The sequence below is a fragment of the Tyto alba genome, unplaced genomic scaffold (genome assembly GCF_018691265.1).
Source record: "Tyto alba isolate M040663 unplaced genomic scaffold, T.alba_DEE_v4.0 Super-Scaffold_19, whole genome shotgun sequence".
Classification (NCBI taxonomy): domain Eukaryota; kingdom Metazoa; phylum Chordata; class Aves; order Strigiformes; family Tytonidae; genus Tyto; species Tyto alba.
Window position 1 is genome coordinate 10,679,708 of NW_024881281.1, and position 19,460 is coordinate 10,699,167.

The 19,460-nt window shown below is 42.8% G+C and overlaps 1 protein-coding gene across 2 annotated transcripts in view; it reads left to right on the top strand.

The window, feature by feature from the left end:
* ZZEF1 (zinc finger ZZ-type and EF-hand domain containing 1) overlaps positions 1 to 11,756 on the top strand; it is a 61,657-nt gene extending 49,901 nt beyond the window's left edge. For both annotated transcript variants that reach the window (XM_042791488.1, XM_032993701.2), the window contains exons 49-55: positions 1,754 to 1,897; positions 2,805 to 2,973; positions 4,844 to 4,942; positions 5,711 to 5,876; positions 7,422 to 7,572; positions 8,079 to 8,150; positions 8,629 to 11,756. In XM_042791488.1, coding sequence (XP_042647422.1) covers positions 1,754 to 1,897; positions 2,805 to 2,973; positions 4,844 to 4,942; positions 5,711 to 5,876; positions 7,422 to 7,572; positions 8,079 to 8,150; positions 8,629 to 8,703 — 876 coding nt within the window. In that variant the 3' untranslated portion in view covers positions 8,704 to 11,756. The remainder of the gene's footprint in view (positions 1 to 1,753; positions 1,898 to 2,804; positions 2,974 to 4,843; positions 4,943 to 5,710; positions 5,877 to 7,421; positions 7,573 to 8,078; positions 8,151 to 8,628) is intronic.
* The last annotated feature ends 7,704 nt before the right edge of the window (positions 11,757 to 19,460 follow it).

Consider the following 19,460-nt stretch of genomic DNA (forward strand, 5'->3'; position numbering starts at 1 on the left):
ATTTAAATTAATTCTGAAAAAAAGCAGTTGGAATCTGTTGGTGTCTTCATGTACTGATTTTGCTAACAGAAAATGGAAAAACTAGCTCTGTGGAGACAACTCTTTCAGTTATGAAAGAGCTATATGGGAAAATAGATCTTAGAGAAATTTTGTAAAATAGTCTGTTTTGAAACCTGCTTTTTGTTAGATCTCTGTGTGTGTATTATAATATCTGTTCCTCCACTGATGAGCGTACTGTTACTGTGGTGGAAATGATCTTGGAGTTATAATAGAATGTTGTAATGAAAACGCCAGCTCAATGCTTCACAGCAGTTGAAGCAAATCAAGTGCTGGGAATTCTCTCAAAAAGAGAATTAAAAATAAACCAGAAGACATTGGTATGCCACTGAACCAATATGCTCTCATCTGGACTACAGCATGTGACCTGACTCCCTCATTTCATTTAAATAAATAACGAATTTTTAAAAATGCAGTACAGGTCTGGAGAAGAGTGGCAGGGATTATTATAGCCATGGAATAACTTCAACATGAGGAACCGACTAGTTTTCTTCATCCTGGATCTTTGCCCTGAGGGGACACTGAGGGAGGAGGAGTAATGAAGAAGTCTCTTCCTCTTCTTCTATAGTTTTAAAACAGTAAACGGCATACAAAAGTTAACAGCAAGTGTTATTCACTGGCCCTCCCAGTAAGAAAACAAAGGAGTGTCAGAGTAAGTTAGTAAGTGGCAGGTCCAAAACAAACCAAAAGAACTGGTTCTTGACACAGTATGTCATTGAAATTGTTGCCCCAGGGTGTTTATATAGGTTCAAAAAATGACAGGATGAACTGGTAGAATAAAAACCTGTTAAGGCATATTAAATACAAAAGCATAGCCTTTGTCTTAGGCTACTCTGCAAGTGTGTGGAGGTGAAGAACACACCGAGGGAACTATGCTACATACTGCCTTTGTTTTTTAAACTCCTTTTCCCACAATAAATCAATTTTTGGTTGACTTGGAGATGAACCTTTTGGTCCGAGCTAGTATTACATTTTATAGGAAGAGTTAGAAAATTGCAGGTGAAGAGATGTAACAGGTTGCTCTAACGACCTGGAAAGCGCCTCAGGTAGCAAGATTCCGGATTACAAACCTTTTGTGCACTATTGAAAAATAAGAAAAAGTGGAGGCTCAGGCTGTTCTGAATTATCATTTGGTGTGTCGTAATAGACTAAATGCCATTTATTTGTATTTTTAAAGACACAGCTCTTGGCATCTAGTGCTTTCAAACACTGCAGCCACTTTACTGATACTTAATTGTTCTTTCTTATACATGGAGTTGTACATTTTGAAGGCTAAAACATATGATGTACTCTATTCAAATCAAACCTTGTAGGTATAGAAGGTAAAGGTGTCTGTTTTGTATGTTAACAAAGGTGTTTATTTTCCTTGTTTACAGCTTTAGTTTACTGTTAACTACTTTATGGATTAGCCTTGATTGTTGATGTTGGTGTTGATTCCTGCAATTACAGAAAGAAGCGTTGCAAATAGCTCTCATGTTTTTATCGGATAAAAACAGAGGACAGAGTAAAAATCTTCTGTGCTTATGAAGATGACACTTGTAGATATCATTTATGATTTTGTCTTGTTTCTTGCTAGTAGCTCGATTCTCTCTTCTGAAATGGTTTGTGGCTAGAAATTACTCGTGTCAGTCATCAGTAAGTTTGTAAATGTTGTTTTGATAGCAAATTGTATTAACATGGTGTTGCTTGTCCCCAGATTCTACAGAAAGTACTGCATGGGTGCAATGAGAGCATGCTAGGAACAATGGCATTGACAGCTTGCCAGTTCATGGAGGAACCCGGAATGGCAGTCCAGATGCGTGAATCTAAACATCCTTATAACAACAATACTAATTTTGAGGTAAGTTATACATGAATTACAGTGCACTGGATGTGCATGACTTAAAGACTTGTTGAAAAACATCAAGGTGATTGGAGCAGAAGTCTCACAATGTTGCATGGGTATACCTGTGGGACTTCTGTGCTTGAAGCACCTAGGAAATATTTGTTCAGTGTTGCTTTTGAAAAGGTTGATGCTGCATGACTGAGGCATTGCCCTGTAAAGAAATATATTCAATAGGGCACTTTAATATAGTCCTAATTCAATCATGTAAAAAGTGCATAACTTAAATGATATTATGCATGTGTTTGAAGCAGATCATTTTCTCAATTGCTTTCAGGGCCTTAATGAGCAAATACTTATAACCTTTAATCCAAAGGTCTGTTTCAGTTGGCTTGTTATTTCCTTGTGCTTTTAGATGAAAGCTCAGAGTGGTGTCTTTTTTTCTTGTATTTCTTGGTTTAGACTATCTTCTCCTGACACAAACAGTTACTGATTTTTCTTTTCTTGATGTTGTTTGAAAGCATTTTTCTAATATAGTCTGGTAAGTAATTATTGCCTTTGGGCAGTCCTGGGATTTTTAATTTCCCTGCAGCTCTGACTCTTCTGAGTTTTATTTTTAAAATACATATAAACCTCTAGGTTTTGGCAATGAGATCACTATCAGCAACAATTACTGCTTCTAAAAAACCAAAGCATTGCTAACAATTAATTTTACATGCTTAACAGCTAATGCAAACAACAGGCCATGTTTTACATTTTTAAATTAGCTCTGGATAAAAATACCACAGAGTTTTGGGTTTTTTTTTTTTTTCCCATTGAGATGCTGTAATATTTGTTATATCTCCCTTGTTTGTATGGTGAAAGTGAAGTAGCTTCCTGGTAATACAGCATTACAGTATACGAAGATCGTGTATTTATTTCTCAGGATAAAGTTCACATTCCTGGTGCTATCTACCTCTCAATCAAATTTGACTCTCAGTGTAATACAGAAGAAGGCTGTGACGAGTTGCTCATGTCCAGCAGCAGTGATTTCCAGCAGGATCGGCACAGCTTCAGTGGGTCTCCGCAGAAATGGAATGATTTTGAGCTTCCAGGTGAATATGCAGTGTTTCAAATTGCAAATGTATAAGATACTGCTGGTATGCAGGACTCTAGAGAGAAACTACTGAAAGATGACAGTTAACTGCAGATGTTCTCGAGATGTGTGGGAAAAGAAAGTTCTTTTCTTCTCCCAATCTGTTTGCTCTGATGTGCTGTTCTTGCATTTGTTCCTTAAAAGTAGGTCTATCTGTTGCTCTGCTACTTGACCTTCTTTTTTCCACGCCTCAGTCAAAGCAGGCACTTAACTACTGGAAACAAATTTTGATCTTGATCCTGTTCCAACACAGTTCTTGTTCTGCACGATATTCACTTACATTGTTTCTGCCTTGTCTTACTTTCCACAGGAAGCACGTTTAAAAAAAAAAAAAAGAAAAATAGACTTATCACTTGTCTCAGTGCTATACAGTGCTCAGAGCAAATCGTGTGTGCCAGTGCCTTGTCTCCAGTTGTTGCCACAGAGCATAACTGCAAAAAAATCAGTCATTTGACTGACAACTTTAGTCCGTATTCTTTAAGCACATTTTTGATAACGCAGTAGCAAGTGCCAGTGCGCTGAAGGGCTGCGTGGTCCCATGTTTCTTATGTTAAGCTGTTTTAACCCACTGAGTGCTGTGGCGTTGCAGGAAGCTTTTTGACTTCAAGTACTGTCAGTAGCTGTAAATAGATTTAGGAGCTGTTTTAGCAAAGCAGTTTGGGTTACAAAGTGCTAGTTAGGAACAAATGTGTGCTCTGTAAAAATATTTCAGGGCTTAATGAACTTCTTTCTGTTCTCCTTTTCCTCCCAAGTAGTTGCAGTGGTTTGCCAAGAAACTGAACTTTGAGGCCCATTGTTTTGGAGCAGCCTTGGCTGTGAAACTTGAGTTTCACCTTGTGAAACTTCATTTCCAGTTTAGGATGTCTGGATTAAGGCTCTTGATTTCACTCAGCAAGCTTTAGCTGAAACCAGACATTTGAAGCTTTCTGGGCTTTTCGTTTGATGGCAGGGCTTTCTCAAGATTCCTAGGAAGAAGAGAGAGCAAGGGCTCTGTTCCATGATGAAAAGGGGAATAAGTTTTTAGATACTATTCTTTTTAATCTTAAAAAAAATGCTTTCAAAATTTTTCTTCTTTGTGAAACTTTGAAAATTCTGTTTCCCAATGAAGACTAGCATACTTGATAGGATTTTTCATGGAAAATGGAAGGAAATTCTAGGTTCTAACCAGATCTGATATTACAGAGCACAATAGATAAGGATATGTTTTGTTCAGCATTACAGCTAACTACCAGTGTTTATCTCTGTGAGGCTGTAGATGCTACAACAGCAAGAACTTCTTGAATGTTCCACTGCCTGATTGTAAAATGGTCAAACATTTTGATAGTTCTTCCACTTTTAAGTGGTTAACAGTTTTTTTCCCTAGAGTGAAAGTGTGCAATTCCATTTTCTGACATGTAAAAGAAGTGCAACTTCCCTCTCACATTTTTTTGACCTTTTGTTTAATGGACTGTGAACTTGGCTGCCTATGTAGAGGTTCTTTTTTCATAAATCATAACTGATCCGTAACAGTTGGGAAAGTGAAGTTGAACTGTGTACGGTATAGAGTTTCTTTAACTCCCTCTTCTTCTGTGTAGTTGACAAAAATGTCAGAGACCTTATCCTTCTAAAGTATCTTTATACAGTGGAAACCACTCTGCATTTTGTTTCAGCCTCCTGTTTATCATACCGTTCTGTGCATTTCATAATTACCAAAAAGTAAAAGATCCCCTCTCTTTAATTAATCCTAGATATCATCCTTCATGACAGACTTTTCATCTGAATTGTATTTGTGGTAGCAAAACTAATTTAGAAGGTAGTAATGTGGATTTTCTTCCTTCCTTTGTACACAGGAGACACACTCTATTACCGATTTACTTCTGACATGAGTAACACTGAGTGGGGTTATAAGTTTACAGTGACAGCAGGTCATCTTGGAAGGTTTCAGACGGGTAAGAACTGCTCAGAATCTGTTGGAAAGGGCTTTCTGGAGTTATTCTGCTGAGCATTGACGGACTTGCGGTTATCCCTTTTTTTGATTTAGAATTTGATTTCTCCGGTGTTTTGGAAATACTGTGATTAGTTTTGTTCAAGTTGAAATTTGACTAATGTCTCTTACTTGCTCTAACTTTATTCTAGAAATACCAAATCTTCACAGAACCTTGGAGATAACAGCTGTAATAATGTTGTTTGCATTCAAAGTCTCATTATATGACAGTAATTAGACACAGGATTTAGTAAACACTCCAAGGTGCCGTAATTGGAAACAGAAATAATGTGACTGTTTTTAAAAAGCAGTTATCCATTAAAATGGGATGGTTCTGGATCTAATTTCTAGATATAGAATGAAAGGTTTAGTTAGTTTATTTTAGAGTTTAAATATTTGTAATGAAATTGAAGCTGGTGGTTGATTTGCAATCAGCAAAACTCCACTGCAGATCACAGAACAGTGAGCGTCTGTGTTTTGCTTGTCTTATTCGAGCAAAACTTTAATTTCAGATAGGTTTCCTTCTGATTTTTATCTAAGTTTTGCCCCAGAAAAGACTTGTGATATCAAGATGTAATCTAGAATTATCTCAGATTTTTGTTTGGTATTTTTCTTCGGCATTTCTTTCTTGCCAGAGCAATACTTAGTATATGGGGAAGAGAAAACTGAATATATGAACAGAATGCGTTCCTATAAAAGTTACAGCTGTTTGAATTTATTTTTTTTTCCCCAGGGTTTGAAATTCTAAAGCAGATGCTGTCTGAGGAACGGGTAGTTCCTCACCTCCCCCTGGCCAAAATCTGGGAGTGGCAGGTCGGGGTAGCGTGCCGTCAGACTGGTCACCAGCGTTTGAAGGCCATCCACCTGCTCTTGAAGATAGTGCAGTGCAGCGCCCAGAGGTGAGTGCGCTGCTCTGCGCTGTACACTAAAAGGCAAAGGGCAGGGGAAGAGAAAGTGACTAAGCTGATATTATTTTGAAGCCAGAAAACCGTGATTTTGAACCAGGTATTCTTAATTTGCTTTTTGGATACAATTCACAGTGCCTTGATAGCAGAAACTTACTATAAAGGGGTTTGGTTTTTTTGGTGTGTTTGGTTTTTTTGTTTTGTTTTTAAGAACATTTTCTCTTCTTTCTTGGCTTTTAAAAAGGATCCAACGAATCCAAATTTTTGTTGTAAAGGAAAAAAAATATCACCCTGAAACAGGACAAAAAATAGATTTCAGACAATTTTCTAGAAAATTATTCTCTTTGTGTTAGTTGTACTTCAGAATTGAGGTGAGGAGGGAATAATAAACTGGTGAAATGATGATCTGATTCTCTATAAAGTCAATAACTTTTAAATTATTTTTAGTTGTACCACTAAGTCTGTAATTGAGTTTTAGAAGAGATAGGTGTGCTAATGCTTAAGTGTGTACAGCATGGGTATTTCTTATGAAAATACGCAATCAAAGCAATGTTGAGCTTTTCTAGTGTTTTGCAAATGTGGAGTCACTTTAGCTCAGTCAAAATGCTGGAAACAAAGACAGCAATGCTAGGACACTGGCACCTTGGTTATGTCCTTTCAGTTCAGAACAAGCAAAATCGTGAAAATAACAGCATCCTACTAGCTTCCTTTTGCTAAAGAGAAGTGAAAACGTACATTCACATATAGTAATAAACCCTGACAATTACATCAAACCATTGCTTGACTCTCTAAGTTTTAGGTACACTGATGTACAATGAGATCTGAAAAACTGATTTTGGTATTACTTGTAATCACAGGTTTTTTTTTTTTTTTCAAGTTCCCTTAGTTTTTTTCATCAGAAAATGCCTGTTTTGTCATGTGGACAATTAATTTAATTGCTAAAAGATCAAATCTCTGCTGTGCTTATACTATTTAATTTTTTTCTTGTGTTAATCTGATGATAGATTCTGAAATTGAGTTTCCCCCTTTTTTCTCCCTACTGAACAGTATTTGTCATCATATCTGTATGATAAGTGACATTTGGGTTAGCTAGCTTTAACTCAGGAGTAGGAAGGAGGCAGGGTTGGGATTGTTTGTAAAGCTATATATAAATTTTTGCCTGTTTGTCCTGTACAAGGGCATCACCTGCTCAGTGCTGTAGATGGTATCTAGCAAAGTAATGTATATAGTTATTTTAAAGTCCTCATTTCAGAAGGCCATTCAGTTTCAGAAGAGTCTCTTAGACATATTCATGGACATGAGATTTTCTCCACTAATTCAGCATGAAATTCATTATGCTGAAACACTTGACTGAATTTATATTTTAAAATACTTCTCATGTTTCTTCTTTCATTTATACATCTGACTTCAAAACTGTACGTTTTTGTTCTCTTAAATTTATTTGGGTTTTGTTGGGGTTTTTTCCCTTCCCAGAAACAGGCAGAAGATCATGATTATTCAATATTTCATCACTATTTCATTTAAATTACTTTTTTTCAGGGACTGTGACCTCACCCTGTTGAAGCCACTTTGGCAGCTTTTCACCCATATGGAAAACAACTTGTGTCATGACATGGCCAAGCCTGGTATTCTCCTTCCTCTTCATCGTGCACTTGCAGAACTCTTCTTTGTTACAGAAAACAGAGTTACTGTAAGCAGTTCCTGTATTTGTATCCCTCTTCTCTCCAGTGCTGGGAATGATATGTAGTTCAGTTTTAAACTAAATGCAGTTTTTCGTTATCTTGACAAAGTTCATCGGAGCTTTAGAAACACTAAAAGCTTCAGAAACATTAACAACTTTCTCTTGTGGAGTCCGGTAGCGAATTCTAATGGAGGGGCATGCTGTTGCCTTATCCATCATGGGACCATAAGTAATAGTCATGACTCTTCCTTGTGCAACTAAGGCAGTAGGCCCTAAAGCCGCTCTTTGTTTCGAAATAAAGGCTGATTAACTAATTAATTTAAAGGTATTTAAATGTGGTTTTCCTTGAGCTGATTTTGAACATCACACGTGAACAGTCTGTAATGAACTGATTTCTATGGTCACAAACTGTGTTGCAGTCCAGCAGAGTCTTTGATACCTTTGGTTCATGTTAATCAGTAGGATGATGTCTTTGGTAGAAATGTTGGTGTTCATTGAATGCTTTCTGGCTGCAGGAGCTTGGATCTCTGCAGGAGTATTTGCTTGCCTTAAATACCGAAGATCATCTTCATCGCTGCACAGCACAGGTAGTAAGATTGCACAACCCCGGAGATGTGTGTTTTTGTGACATCCTTCTGGCAGACAGAGATAATGAATGATTTCTGATTGCCTGGTGGAGTTTTATGGAATAGATATGAATGTACTTGGGCTTGACAATACCATGACAGACCTCTGAAATTTGTGAATGAACTACACGGAAATGCTCTTCTCCTTTAATAGTCAGAGGATGTGCCACAGAGTGGCTGTTGGGTGTAATCAGGTATATCTATTTTACCAAATGGACCTATCAACTGCCAAAACATGGAAATGGGGAAGGGGACTGGTCTTTCAGCAACTGGAAATGCAGTTGCCTTGCTGAAAGTGCCTGGATGTATGACAATTGCTCCCAGGTAGAAGCAGGATGGTTCTTTACCTAGTTCTGTTTCATTTCATACAATGATTTCTTTACAGTTTTGGATTGGAGACACTCTTTGACTTGACTTTGTTTTTCCTTTTCTCTTCTAGGCCCTGAAAAACATTGCTGCTATCAGCCTTGCCATTAACTATCCGAACAAATCAACAAGTTTCTGGAATGTTTAATACTGGCTCAGGCCGGAGTGCATGGGATAGAGTAGTTTGTTCATAGGAACCTCGGAACAAACATCTTAATTCCGTTCAGGAAAAGTTCCTTCAGCTTCAGTGTATGAGCACTCTGCAGCCTTCCTTCCTTCCACCTTGATGTAGAATTTGTAAAAGTAAAAGCGCACTTCAATGAAAAAGCACATCTTGAAGTAACTCACGCGTCGCCTACAGTTATGTATGCACATATTGTAGCATGTTAGAGTAAACAGAACAATACTTTTTTTTATTCAGAGGAAGTAAACGAAAGAAGATAGCTGAAGTATGAGAATGGAAGGCCCCCGCGTTGGTATCATCTGCTCCCAAGGAAACTTGATTGATAGAACATGACAGCTTTGAAAATACTGCTGAACTCGGAGTGATGCCGTCAGCAGGATCTATTATATATCATTGAAGTGAAACAGGCAAACCAGAATCTGCTGGGCTGATGCAGAAATGGTCCACACTTGAATCCTGTCATGTTTGCTTTTGCTTTGAAGGCTACTACCCAAGGAAAAAAAAACTTTAATTCTTACTAAACTACAGGTTGTTAAACAAATTCTGGGTGATTCGCATAGCAGTTAAAGGATTCAAGTTTTAGAGCATCCTTGTACAAGAGGTTAATGTGTCTCTTGTTCTCTGATTCAATCAGCTGGATCATCTGTTCTTACCTTGATTTATCTCCAATGTGTTATTCTAAATAATACATTAATCTAATGCAGAGAGCAAAGGCTGGCTTCCATTCACAAAGCAGTGGTTATATGAAGAACTGAGGAACTTACACATTTCTTGAAGATAGCATCTTTTCAAGAAATTATTCATGAGTCTCTTTTCTTTTAATTATTTCGATACCAGTGGCTTAGAAGGTCCTTCTCGACAGTGAACGCAGACTCCCAGCACTCAGGGTGGGGGTTAATTGTCTATCCAGTCTAATCTTACAGAGCAATAACTGCATTAGTCTTAGTGAACATGGAATGAATTGCAGACCTTCTATGCTGAAATAAATTGTCTTTCTTCCTGCTCAAATACGCTGGTTATTCCCTTTCCAAAGAGTTTAAAAGAACATAGGAGGATTTGGGGGTGTATTTTGTATACCATTATACAGTATGTAGAGCTGGTCTTGTCAAGTATGAATTCAAAGAACCTTTTATGCTAATTATTTTCTTCGTCCCTTCCTCACCACAACATTAGGATATGAAAAAAAGATAACCAAAAGCTTCAGTAGTAACGGAATGCAAGTTGTGCAAAGGCAGTGGCTCTTTCAGAAGGAATATGCTTATTGACCTTGCTTGTCCAAAAGGTGAGCGGTGCCTAAATAGCAATGTGCAGCATGCACAGGAGCACTGCTTAGGGGGATGACCTCTGAATTGATGGTCTTACCAGCTGGGGCTGGAATTTTAAGGGTGGTCCAATCTCCCTCTGAGAGGGAAACGTGCAGTAATACATCCCCTTTTTTTGGATGGCCTCTAGTGCTGTAGTTAAAGATGTTTTGACTTCTGTTCAGCCAGGTGAGTGCAAAGTGAATGCTCCTTCAGGGGATGAGATTGAATCAGAATGTAGTCTGCCTGAAAGACTTAAAACTGAAGACCAAGGAGCGCTGTGCTGAAGCCATTGCCTTCAGGAATGGAGTGGCCCTCTTAGCAAATGAAAATGCCAGAATTCAGGAAAAATGTGCTATTTATCAAAGACTGAAGAGAAGTAGAGAGATGGTGCTCTGAAACCCCTCCTTGAGTATGCTGTAGTTGAAGGTCGAAGCCTTCCTTCCTGAATAAGATCACAATGGGAGGGGAATTATCAAAGTTGTGGCATATCTTTCACGCACGGATCGTTTTGTTCCCACGTCCGAGTAATGTATTTGAGTTTGCAGTCTCACTGCAGGGGTGGCTGAGCAACCAACTGTTTCACACTTTCTAATAGCATGAGCAGATGCTGGGAACGGGGAGTTGCTCCACCAAAAGGAGACATTCTTAAGTCTACTTTAGGGAGTCATATTGATGGGACAGGTGAGCATTTTGAAATTGCTGCTCTTGAGCAGTAGGACTTTCTATTCACTGCCTCAGTGTGAATCCGTGGCTAAGCAGTCAAGGATATGCAATGGGCTGATTTGCTAAGGCATGTAGCATGCTGCTGAGATCTGCCGTTTTAGTCAAAGAAGGCTTTTTTTCTTTTTTCACATCAGGGATGAAGACTGTAAATAAACCATTCATCAAACCAGTCATGGCTCTATCATATTCACGTATTTTTTCCGTTGGACTGTCTTTTTGCTTTCTGTATGAAGACATGAGGCTGCAAGGATGACACAGGAGTGGCCAGTGTTCCTTACTAGGCGTACCACTTAACTTACTCTACCAGCAGTAACTGGCCTTGTGAGTCAGTCGTCTTGCCCTGAAAAGACTGTCTAGGAACAGTGTCCACTAAATATAATTTCTACCCACTAGATGGAACTGAAGGACTGTGACCCGAGTTGACACTGAATCTGTTGCTGCCTTACAACTCAATCATTCATGATGGATTTCTTAAGAGATCAGAAATACTGATTTTTTTTTTTTCTTCTGATAGTTTTAAAGAAAAGGGAAGAGGATACCAATAATGAATATTCATGATCAATCACATTTTGAAAATCCTGCAGCAGTTCCAAGTGGATGCGGATGATACTATTGAATAGTATAAAACTGTCTGGAAAACAGGTATGCTGAAAAAAAAATGTGCCTAATATATTAAAAAAAAAAAAAAAACAAAACAAAACGAAAAAAGTTGTCCTGCCTGAATCACCTATGATGTGTTTAAAACAAACCATATTGTTCCTAATGATACATTTGACTTGCTTTCATTAAACACTTAAAAAAGAGAGTTTTATAATTTCTTTTCTTACGGGTTTACTACTTTGCAATTTTTATCAGTTGTTTAAAATATATCAGACCTTTAGATTTATTCCAGTTCAGTTCAACATGTAAAAAGAAAGCTACAGATGTGGGTAAAATATGCAAATGAAGAGAAATATATTGTAAAAATTCTATAAAAACCAAAAAGTACAACACAGTGTCTGTTTTCTGTTTGCTTTTCTCCTCACTGAATGTTAAATGCTTGAGTTTGCAGTGAGATCCAGGGTTTTTCTTATAAACCTTCATTTTCAGTCATGGAAGGGTCTGGGTTAGAAGAGACCTTAAAGCCCCCCCAGTGCCACCCCCCTGCCCCGGGCAGGGCCCCCTTCCCCCAGCCCAGGGGGCTCCCAGCCCCGTCCAACCTGGCCTTGAACCCTTCCAGGGAGGGGGCAGCCACAGCTGCTCTGGGCACCGTGGGCCAGCACCTCACCCCCTGCACAGGGAGGAATTTCTGCCTTATATATAACCTAAACCTACTCTCTTTCAGCTTAAAACTGTCCTCCCTTGTCCTACCCCCACCCCCTGACCCAGAGTCCCCCCCCCCCTCTCCTGCCCCCCCTTTAAGCCCTGGGAGGCCGCTCGAAGGGCTCCCCAGAGCCTTCTCTTCTCCAGGCTGAACCCCCCCCAACTCTCTCATCAAACCTGCTTTTCCTCATGCAGATAGTATATATCTGATACTGTATGGAACTAGGCAGGGTACATACTTCTGAAATTGTCTCTTAAGTTCCAGCCTTACTGTTTACATTCCTGTGGCCCTATCCTAAAAAATGAAGTTTTCCCATGGATGTCCATTGGTTTCAGTGCCTCTGTTTACTTTCGGACCTGAAACACAGATCTGGGGCCCCAGATGCCTCATGGAAAGCTGAGATTTGTCTTAGTATCTCTGGATTCTTAGTGATGTTTTATCAGCAAAGGTGCTTGTACTTACCTAGACCAATGGGCTTAGTTTAAAAGCCTATTTACCTTGGGTTTGGCTCGAAGACAGGGTTGTTCAGGGAAATGTAAGTAAGGAAGTCGACATCTTTCTGTATTTACCTGAGGCTGTAAGTTGTTTCCACTGGCTCTGTGTGCTCAGAGAGTGGTCTAATTAGGTAATTTTATTAGATACACATAGATAGTATGACTGTGAAGTCGGGGAAGAGTGGAAACTATTCCCTGAGACAACCAGGTTTGGGGTTTCAGCTGGTGTAAGCAAGGTGATAAACCTAACAAATTTGGTTTAATCTGTTGAATTTAGCATGGGCCCAGACATTGGAATGTAACATGTCACAACCCTCATGTCTGGGAACTACTGCTTTTCAGATCCAGTTAATACAGGCTTTTTCTTCCAGGGGATCAAAATTAGGCTGCAAACTAACTCAGAAGCGGGTGGCTTTTTTTTAACTTACTTTTAGGAGAAGGCTACATGGAGTTTTCACAGCCTTGCTCAGATGTAACGTTTCCAGTGGGTCTTGTACCTACACAAACATGAGGGCAAGACCTGCCCTCTTATACCATTTTCAATCTGGAGTGACCATCTGCAAATCCATGAAGGTACCCTGCTATGAAATCTGGGCACAGTGGAGCAGAGCATGGCCCGATAATCTTTCCTTTCCCTTTTTAACAATGAATGTGGTTTCCTGCAACCAGAAGTGAGTGGTGTTGGGTATCTGCTGGGGAAGCCACCAGCACAAGCATCGTGCCTTGTTTTCAGGGGACAAACAACATCTGCAACCATGGGAGCCTTTAAAAAGCATGACCTGGGCTTCGGGTAAAGCTCCTACAATGCTGGAAAGCAGATTAATATATGTAAAGGGTCTGCTTTTCAACAGTTGGCCAGTTAGTCTGTAGGAGGTCAGGCTGGATAAGAACTGGAACAAAGAATGTGCATTAGTAAAATGGCCTGGAAAAACAGGAACTGTGCTGGGCTTTGCAGGGGGAAACAGAAATCTGGCCCACCTCTGAATTTAAAGCAAAGCCGTCAATTCCGTTTCAAGTGAATAAGAGAGAAATCCACTGTGAATAGGGAAGGAATTAAGTAAGAGGTGAAGGAAGTAAGATTAAAGCTCATTCTTTCCATGATGGTCGGGTCTAATTTAATCAGAACCATTCTGCAGTAATTGTTCCTGATTTTTACCTAAGCATAAATAATAAAAAGCTGGTACCCAGCTCAAACCCAGACTGCAACATTATGGTGAGGCTCATAAATGGGTGCATAGTCTAAGGAGGAATAAAAACTTAGAACCCCCCCCCCCCAGACCTTATTTCCTCCAACTGGAAACCTCAACAAGCATTCCTGATAAACAGATGGAAATCTCAGACAATTTTGTAGTGGTCCTTAGGGTGTAGAGATCTGTTCTTTTTATATTCAGGGGCTGAAAACGTTTGGATTTAGGGAACACGGGAAAAGACATGGAGGAAGGATAACTGAGCTGTGTTGGAGTCTTTCCACCGAAGTGTTAGGCAGTTTACTGGGGAGTTTCTCCTACCAATGCTTTTCTGACAACTTTAATGATTTTTATTTTTTTGGGCTGGTTTCTTGCTTTCATTCCCCACTTTACTGTCTGACTTACCATAAATCTTACTGCATTTTTTTTTTTAACATTTGCAGTGCGAATGACAAATATTTAAGCTTGCATTGCATGGAAAAAGTCAATTTTATGAAAACTAAAGAAATGTAAAATTAAAGCGCCTGCAAATATTTGTCAGTGGTACCTTCTCTCACAGGCTTATTTCCAAAACCCTGTGTTAGCATGTCCTGGCACCTGTGTCACCAGGCGTTACTCCGGGCCTCCTCTCTTCACAACCCTGACCTGCAACACTCCGGGGTTTGGATAATTGTGGTGAGCTTCACTGTGTTCCCTCCTCTGATGGCTCTGGGCAGTGACTGTAGTCGTGCGTTCTCAGTTGCCTCTTACGTTTGTGTCCTGCTTTAGTGCGTCCCCGTGCCTTGCTGCAGGCTCCCCGCAAAGCCGCGTGTCGTGGCTCCTTCTCTTGGCAGAGACGAGATGTGGGGTACAGAGGGAACTGGCACTCGGGCTTTCTGGTGGTTTCTGAAGACAACCCTTTGCTGCTGCCAGGTGATGGTTGCTCTCCGTAAGGTCGCTGCTCTAAACGTCACACCTACTTACAGCTTCGTGCCTAATACCTGACATGCAAAGTTCTGTTTAGCTCTTTGTAACCAGTCATTCCCCTTATCTCTAACACGCCTCTGTGGAGGTAGGCTGGGAGGTCAGCTTTCACCTCGCTGCCTTTCAGGCACTCAGAGCTTTTAACCTCCTCAACCACATCAAATTTTGAGGAACCAACAAAACACCTTATTGGACTCTGAAGGAGCTGCTGCTCTGCTCTTCCAGTGGCATTGCTGCTGCTTCAGGAATGTGGACAAACGCAAAACAAAGTGAAAAGGGGTGAAGTGATGCACAGCGTGTTTTGGTAATTATATATGGGGCATATATTTAAATAAAATTTTTGGCCAGAATCAGTAAGTTTCCTCAGACTACGTGACAGTTATTTCGGTGCTGTTGAGAGCTGCTAGCACGGCTCTGGCAGGGCTGTGGGGGCATGGGCTGTAGTGCAGTTACTGCCATCACCTGCAGGTTGTTGAAGCTTGGTCTGAATTTCTGGGTGACAGATCCCATGTGAATGTCTGAGGAATCACAGGAAATGCTTCCTTTTATGACTTCACACTTTATCATCGGTAAAAGCATCCTGTACAGATTTTTCTCTTTCCATTAAGTCATCTCCTATGGTGTGACACCTATAATAGGAGGATTTCAATATGCATATGTAGCTAGACATTTATTAGGGCTTCAGTTCATCACCATTAAATTAAATACGGAATTAAGGTGTAATCTTAAGCACATCTAGTTAAACGTTTAAAGGTAGGCTTTAAATTGGTTTTGTTGACTTGGAGCCTAAACAGACTGCCCTATTCATGGAATCCTAGAACGGTTTGGGTGGGAAGGGACCTTAAAGCCCCCCCAGTGCCACCCCCCTGCCCCGGGCAGGGCCCCCTTTCCCCAGCCCAGGGGGCTCCCAGCCCCCTCCAACCTGGCCTTGAACCCTTCCAGGGAGGGGGCAGCCACAGCTGCTCTGGGCACCCTGGGCCAGCGCCTCACCCCCCACACAGGGAACAATTTCTGCCCTAGATCTAATCTACATCTGCCCTCTGTTGCTAGGAAGTTCACAAATTGTACGGCTTTCTCTTGCATCCAGCAAAATCTGCAAAGGCAGAAAACAAAAAGATGAATTCTTGAGTCAGGAGAAGTATTGAGTCAGGAGACCTTTAGTCTTACCGGCTTGCTTGAGAATAAGTCATGTCTGAATTTCTTACCCTTCTTTACATAAACCACCCACAGAAAACTCATTAATCAAAAATGTCAATGGTTTCACAGGAATCCCTCCCCCCCACGCACACACCTTGGGTTTTATGTTCCTCAGAGCAGGAGGTTGGGTTTTTTTCTCCCCACCAATTGTATTTTTCTATTTTTTGAAATGTTTTTGTTCCTTCATACTGTGAGTGTTAAAGAGAAAAGAGCAGTTCATCCTCCGTGGGGTCAATTTTGGATACGCTGCTAGATTTCAAACATTGTTTTGCCTTCAATAATTGTCCTTCTTGTGTGGCTCTGAAAAATTACGTTTTCCTCCACTCACTCACCGGTCTCAAAATACACTGTGATGCGTTTCATCTTTTGGCACCTTATTTTTCTGCAGAAGCTGACAGCATCTTGGAGGGTGTACTCTTTGCCCCCAGCATGCTGGCTTGCTGCTGTGGCTTCTGTGTTTTCATTTGGTCAAGGGAAGCAAAACCTCCCGTGGAGCCCAGACCCAGAAGCTGAAAATAGTTGCTTTATTTACCAGAAACTCAAAGGCTCTTCGAGAGTAAAGCAAATCCCTCCTGAATTTTACACTAATAATGCTTAAAACCAGCAGAGCCTGCTGCTGAACGGTTATATCTCTTCTTTAATTAAGTCTGCACAGAGGCAAGGAGGGAATCCAGGGTTGGGGAGCGTGGACTGATGTCCAGGAGGTCCCATTGCCTGTCCCCGGCGCTTGTGCTTGGCGTGCATTACAGCAATTAGAGATGCTGCCCTGCTCCATGAGGTCTCCTCCCAGCCAAAACCAGCGTTGGAAGGGCACAAGAAAGATCCCTCCAGTTCCTTGGGGTTTTTTGCCCACTTTCTTTCCAATGCTGCCCTCCTGGTCCAGCAAAGCTTTCAGGGCAGCTGCACACAGCGTAAGAGCCATCGGTGCCTGCCGCAGGGCGAGCAGCTGACGCAATTAGAGGGTTTCTCCTGAAAAAAAAAAAAAAAAAAAAAAAAAAAAAAGTGACGCTTTTACTTCCCATCTCGTTGCTGCCTCACGCCCGGAGCCCTCGCCAGGCAGCCGAGCGCCCAGGCTCGCCAGCTGGGAACAGGCGCGGGGACCGGGACCTGCCTGTTCTTGGTACGGTGACAACCACGGCGCCCGGCCCCGGCAGGCCTGCTGGGTGCCCACAGCCAGCCCTGCCCGGCTCCGGCTTCTGAGCAGGGGGAGTTTGCTTTCCCTGGGGGAAAAATCTCCCCAGAAAACAGCCTGCTACTCCTCACCTCACCCTGGGGTGCTGCGCCCTGCGTGGCCTTACCTGGGCCTGGTTTCCCCCTCAGGACACGGCTCCCGGCACACGAGTGACCCACCGGCCATTTTATTGCCCTGACAGACACACCAACACAGGCTACTGACTGCAATCGTCTGCCCAAGGCAGCCTTTGGCTTTTTTCCTGCAAGATTTTTCCTCCTTTCAGGATTTCAGAGAAAGGCAGAGCCTCACCTGGTTTAGGAAGACCCCAGCCCAGGTTGAGCTGACAGAAGCCGGAGAGCAGTGCTCGCTTCGCTTGCGCGGGAATAAGCCGTGGGTGATCGTCTTAACTCAAGTTCTGGCTTCTGGTTTTTACACCACCCTTCGCACGAGGCCGGTGGGAAGCTCCCGGGGGCAGAAGGCAGATCCCTGCTGCACCCATCAAGCTGCCTGTGGTCTCCTATTTCAGGGACCAGTTCCCACGACGTTCCTGTGGTTGCCCATGTAGCATCTGCCGGTGTTAAGAACTGCCATGCTCTGGGCAGCCCCCTGGCTGCCAGATCCCAAAGGGAGAGACATCACCACTTGCTTGTTCTCTCAAATATCCCTCAGACTCCCATGCTAGCTCTGAAATAGAAAATTTGCTTACCTGGGCTCCTCTTACCCCGGGCTGCCATGAGCTGCCGGCACGTTCATGTGGCACTGAGCGGCTGTACGTGGAGTCACGCGGCTGTCAGCGCTGATCCGTGGCTTTAATTATAAACTAGTCTTTTGGTAAGTCTCAGATAAGTCAAAACAGACAATTACAGCTCAGCCCCAGTTTGTGAGCGGTCCGGTTCAGTCTCCAGGAACCCTCATCTGTGGCAGAACTCAACCCGAGCATGAATCTCTCCGGGCAAAGGCTGGTTTTTGTGTCCCACCGCCGGCTCCCCAGGCCTCGCTCTGCCCTCGCGGCGGTGCAGCTGGGCCCTCTGGTCTTGTCTTCTGGTGACACAGCCAAACTCCTGGCCCAGACGTGCCCCCTTTGGCTGTGTCGGATGTCCCAGGAGGTTTTTGCTGAGGCTGAGCCCCTGCCTTTCTGCAGGGGCAACAGGAGGAGGAAGGCAAGACAGGGGCCTGTGGCTGTTTGGGGGTGCTGCACCCCTGGATGCAGTGTAATGGCTCTGATTTTGAGCTGACCTGCTGCTGCTGTTCATGGTTTGGCTTTCGGCACTGCCATCAGGGCTTTCTGAGCGGCTGCACAGCCCGGCAGCAGCATTTCACCTCTCCCATTGCAGGTGCCTGGGGTGGGAGCAAGGGAGGCTTGAGGGTGGCATCCAGCTGAGGCACCAGGCATCATAACCTATATTCTCCCCGCAACCTTTGGAGACCTCTACAAGCCAGCAAGCATTAGCCCCAGGCTGTGACTGCAAACAGTCACACTGGAAGAGCAGCATTCTGTCAAGCAGATCTGGGGGGTCCTCAAAAGAAACCATCCCTTTGGGGTGCCGGCTGCAGAGCCGGGCCCCTGCTGTGGTGCTGGGAGCGATGGAGCAGCCCCGTGCACCACCACCCCCCCATTTCCAGGGGCCCCGGGAGATGCTGGAGGCGGCAGGTTTGTGCCCGGTGCACGTTCCCCCATCCTGCTTTTTCAGCTACTGCCTCCCACAGCCGCGGCAGCAGCCCCAGCACCTTCCCAGGGAGCCCTGCCAGCTAATAACCCACTATTAATCTCTAAAGAAGGTCCTTTGTGCAACCTTTTGTCAACAGGGCCTGTCCCATTGCTATAGCTACGGCCCCTTTGCTGCCGGACACACCTGTTTGTTTTTCCAGCTCCTTTTTGTTGCCGTCAGATTTCTCTGCCACCTAAATAAAAATACTGAGAAAAGCCCTGCCCTGGTCCTGCGGCCTCAGCACCCTTCCCTATTAAGGAAACTCCTTGCTTCCTGGGGACCAATTTTTTGCCCGCAACAGCCTCAAACTAGCCTGCTCAGCTAGAGCCCCTTGGCACAGCTTTATTTTCTGGCTTTTACCCTTAAAATCATTGTGCTCCTGGTGGAGCAGGGCTGGGGACGGCGTGGGTTGCAGCCAGGTCCCCAGGTGAATCAGTTGCCTTGGGAAGGGCTGGGGACAGTGATGGCCCCATAGCCCGTCAGCAGGAATTCTGCAGATACACCACGGGGTTTTCTCAGTGAATGCTTCCCCTGCCTCCATGCATAAAATCCCCCCAAATTAGTGCTTTTGGGATACCTTGTGCAGCTGCTTGGGCAGCAGGAACTGCCCTGGCTCCTGGGCTGCCGTGCAGTGTGGAGCAATTTTTTTTTCCTGCAGAGCCCCCGG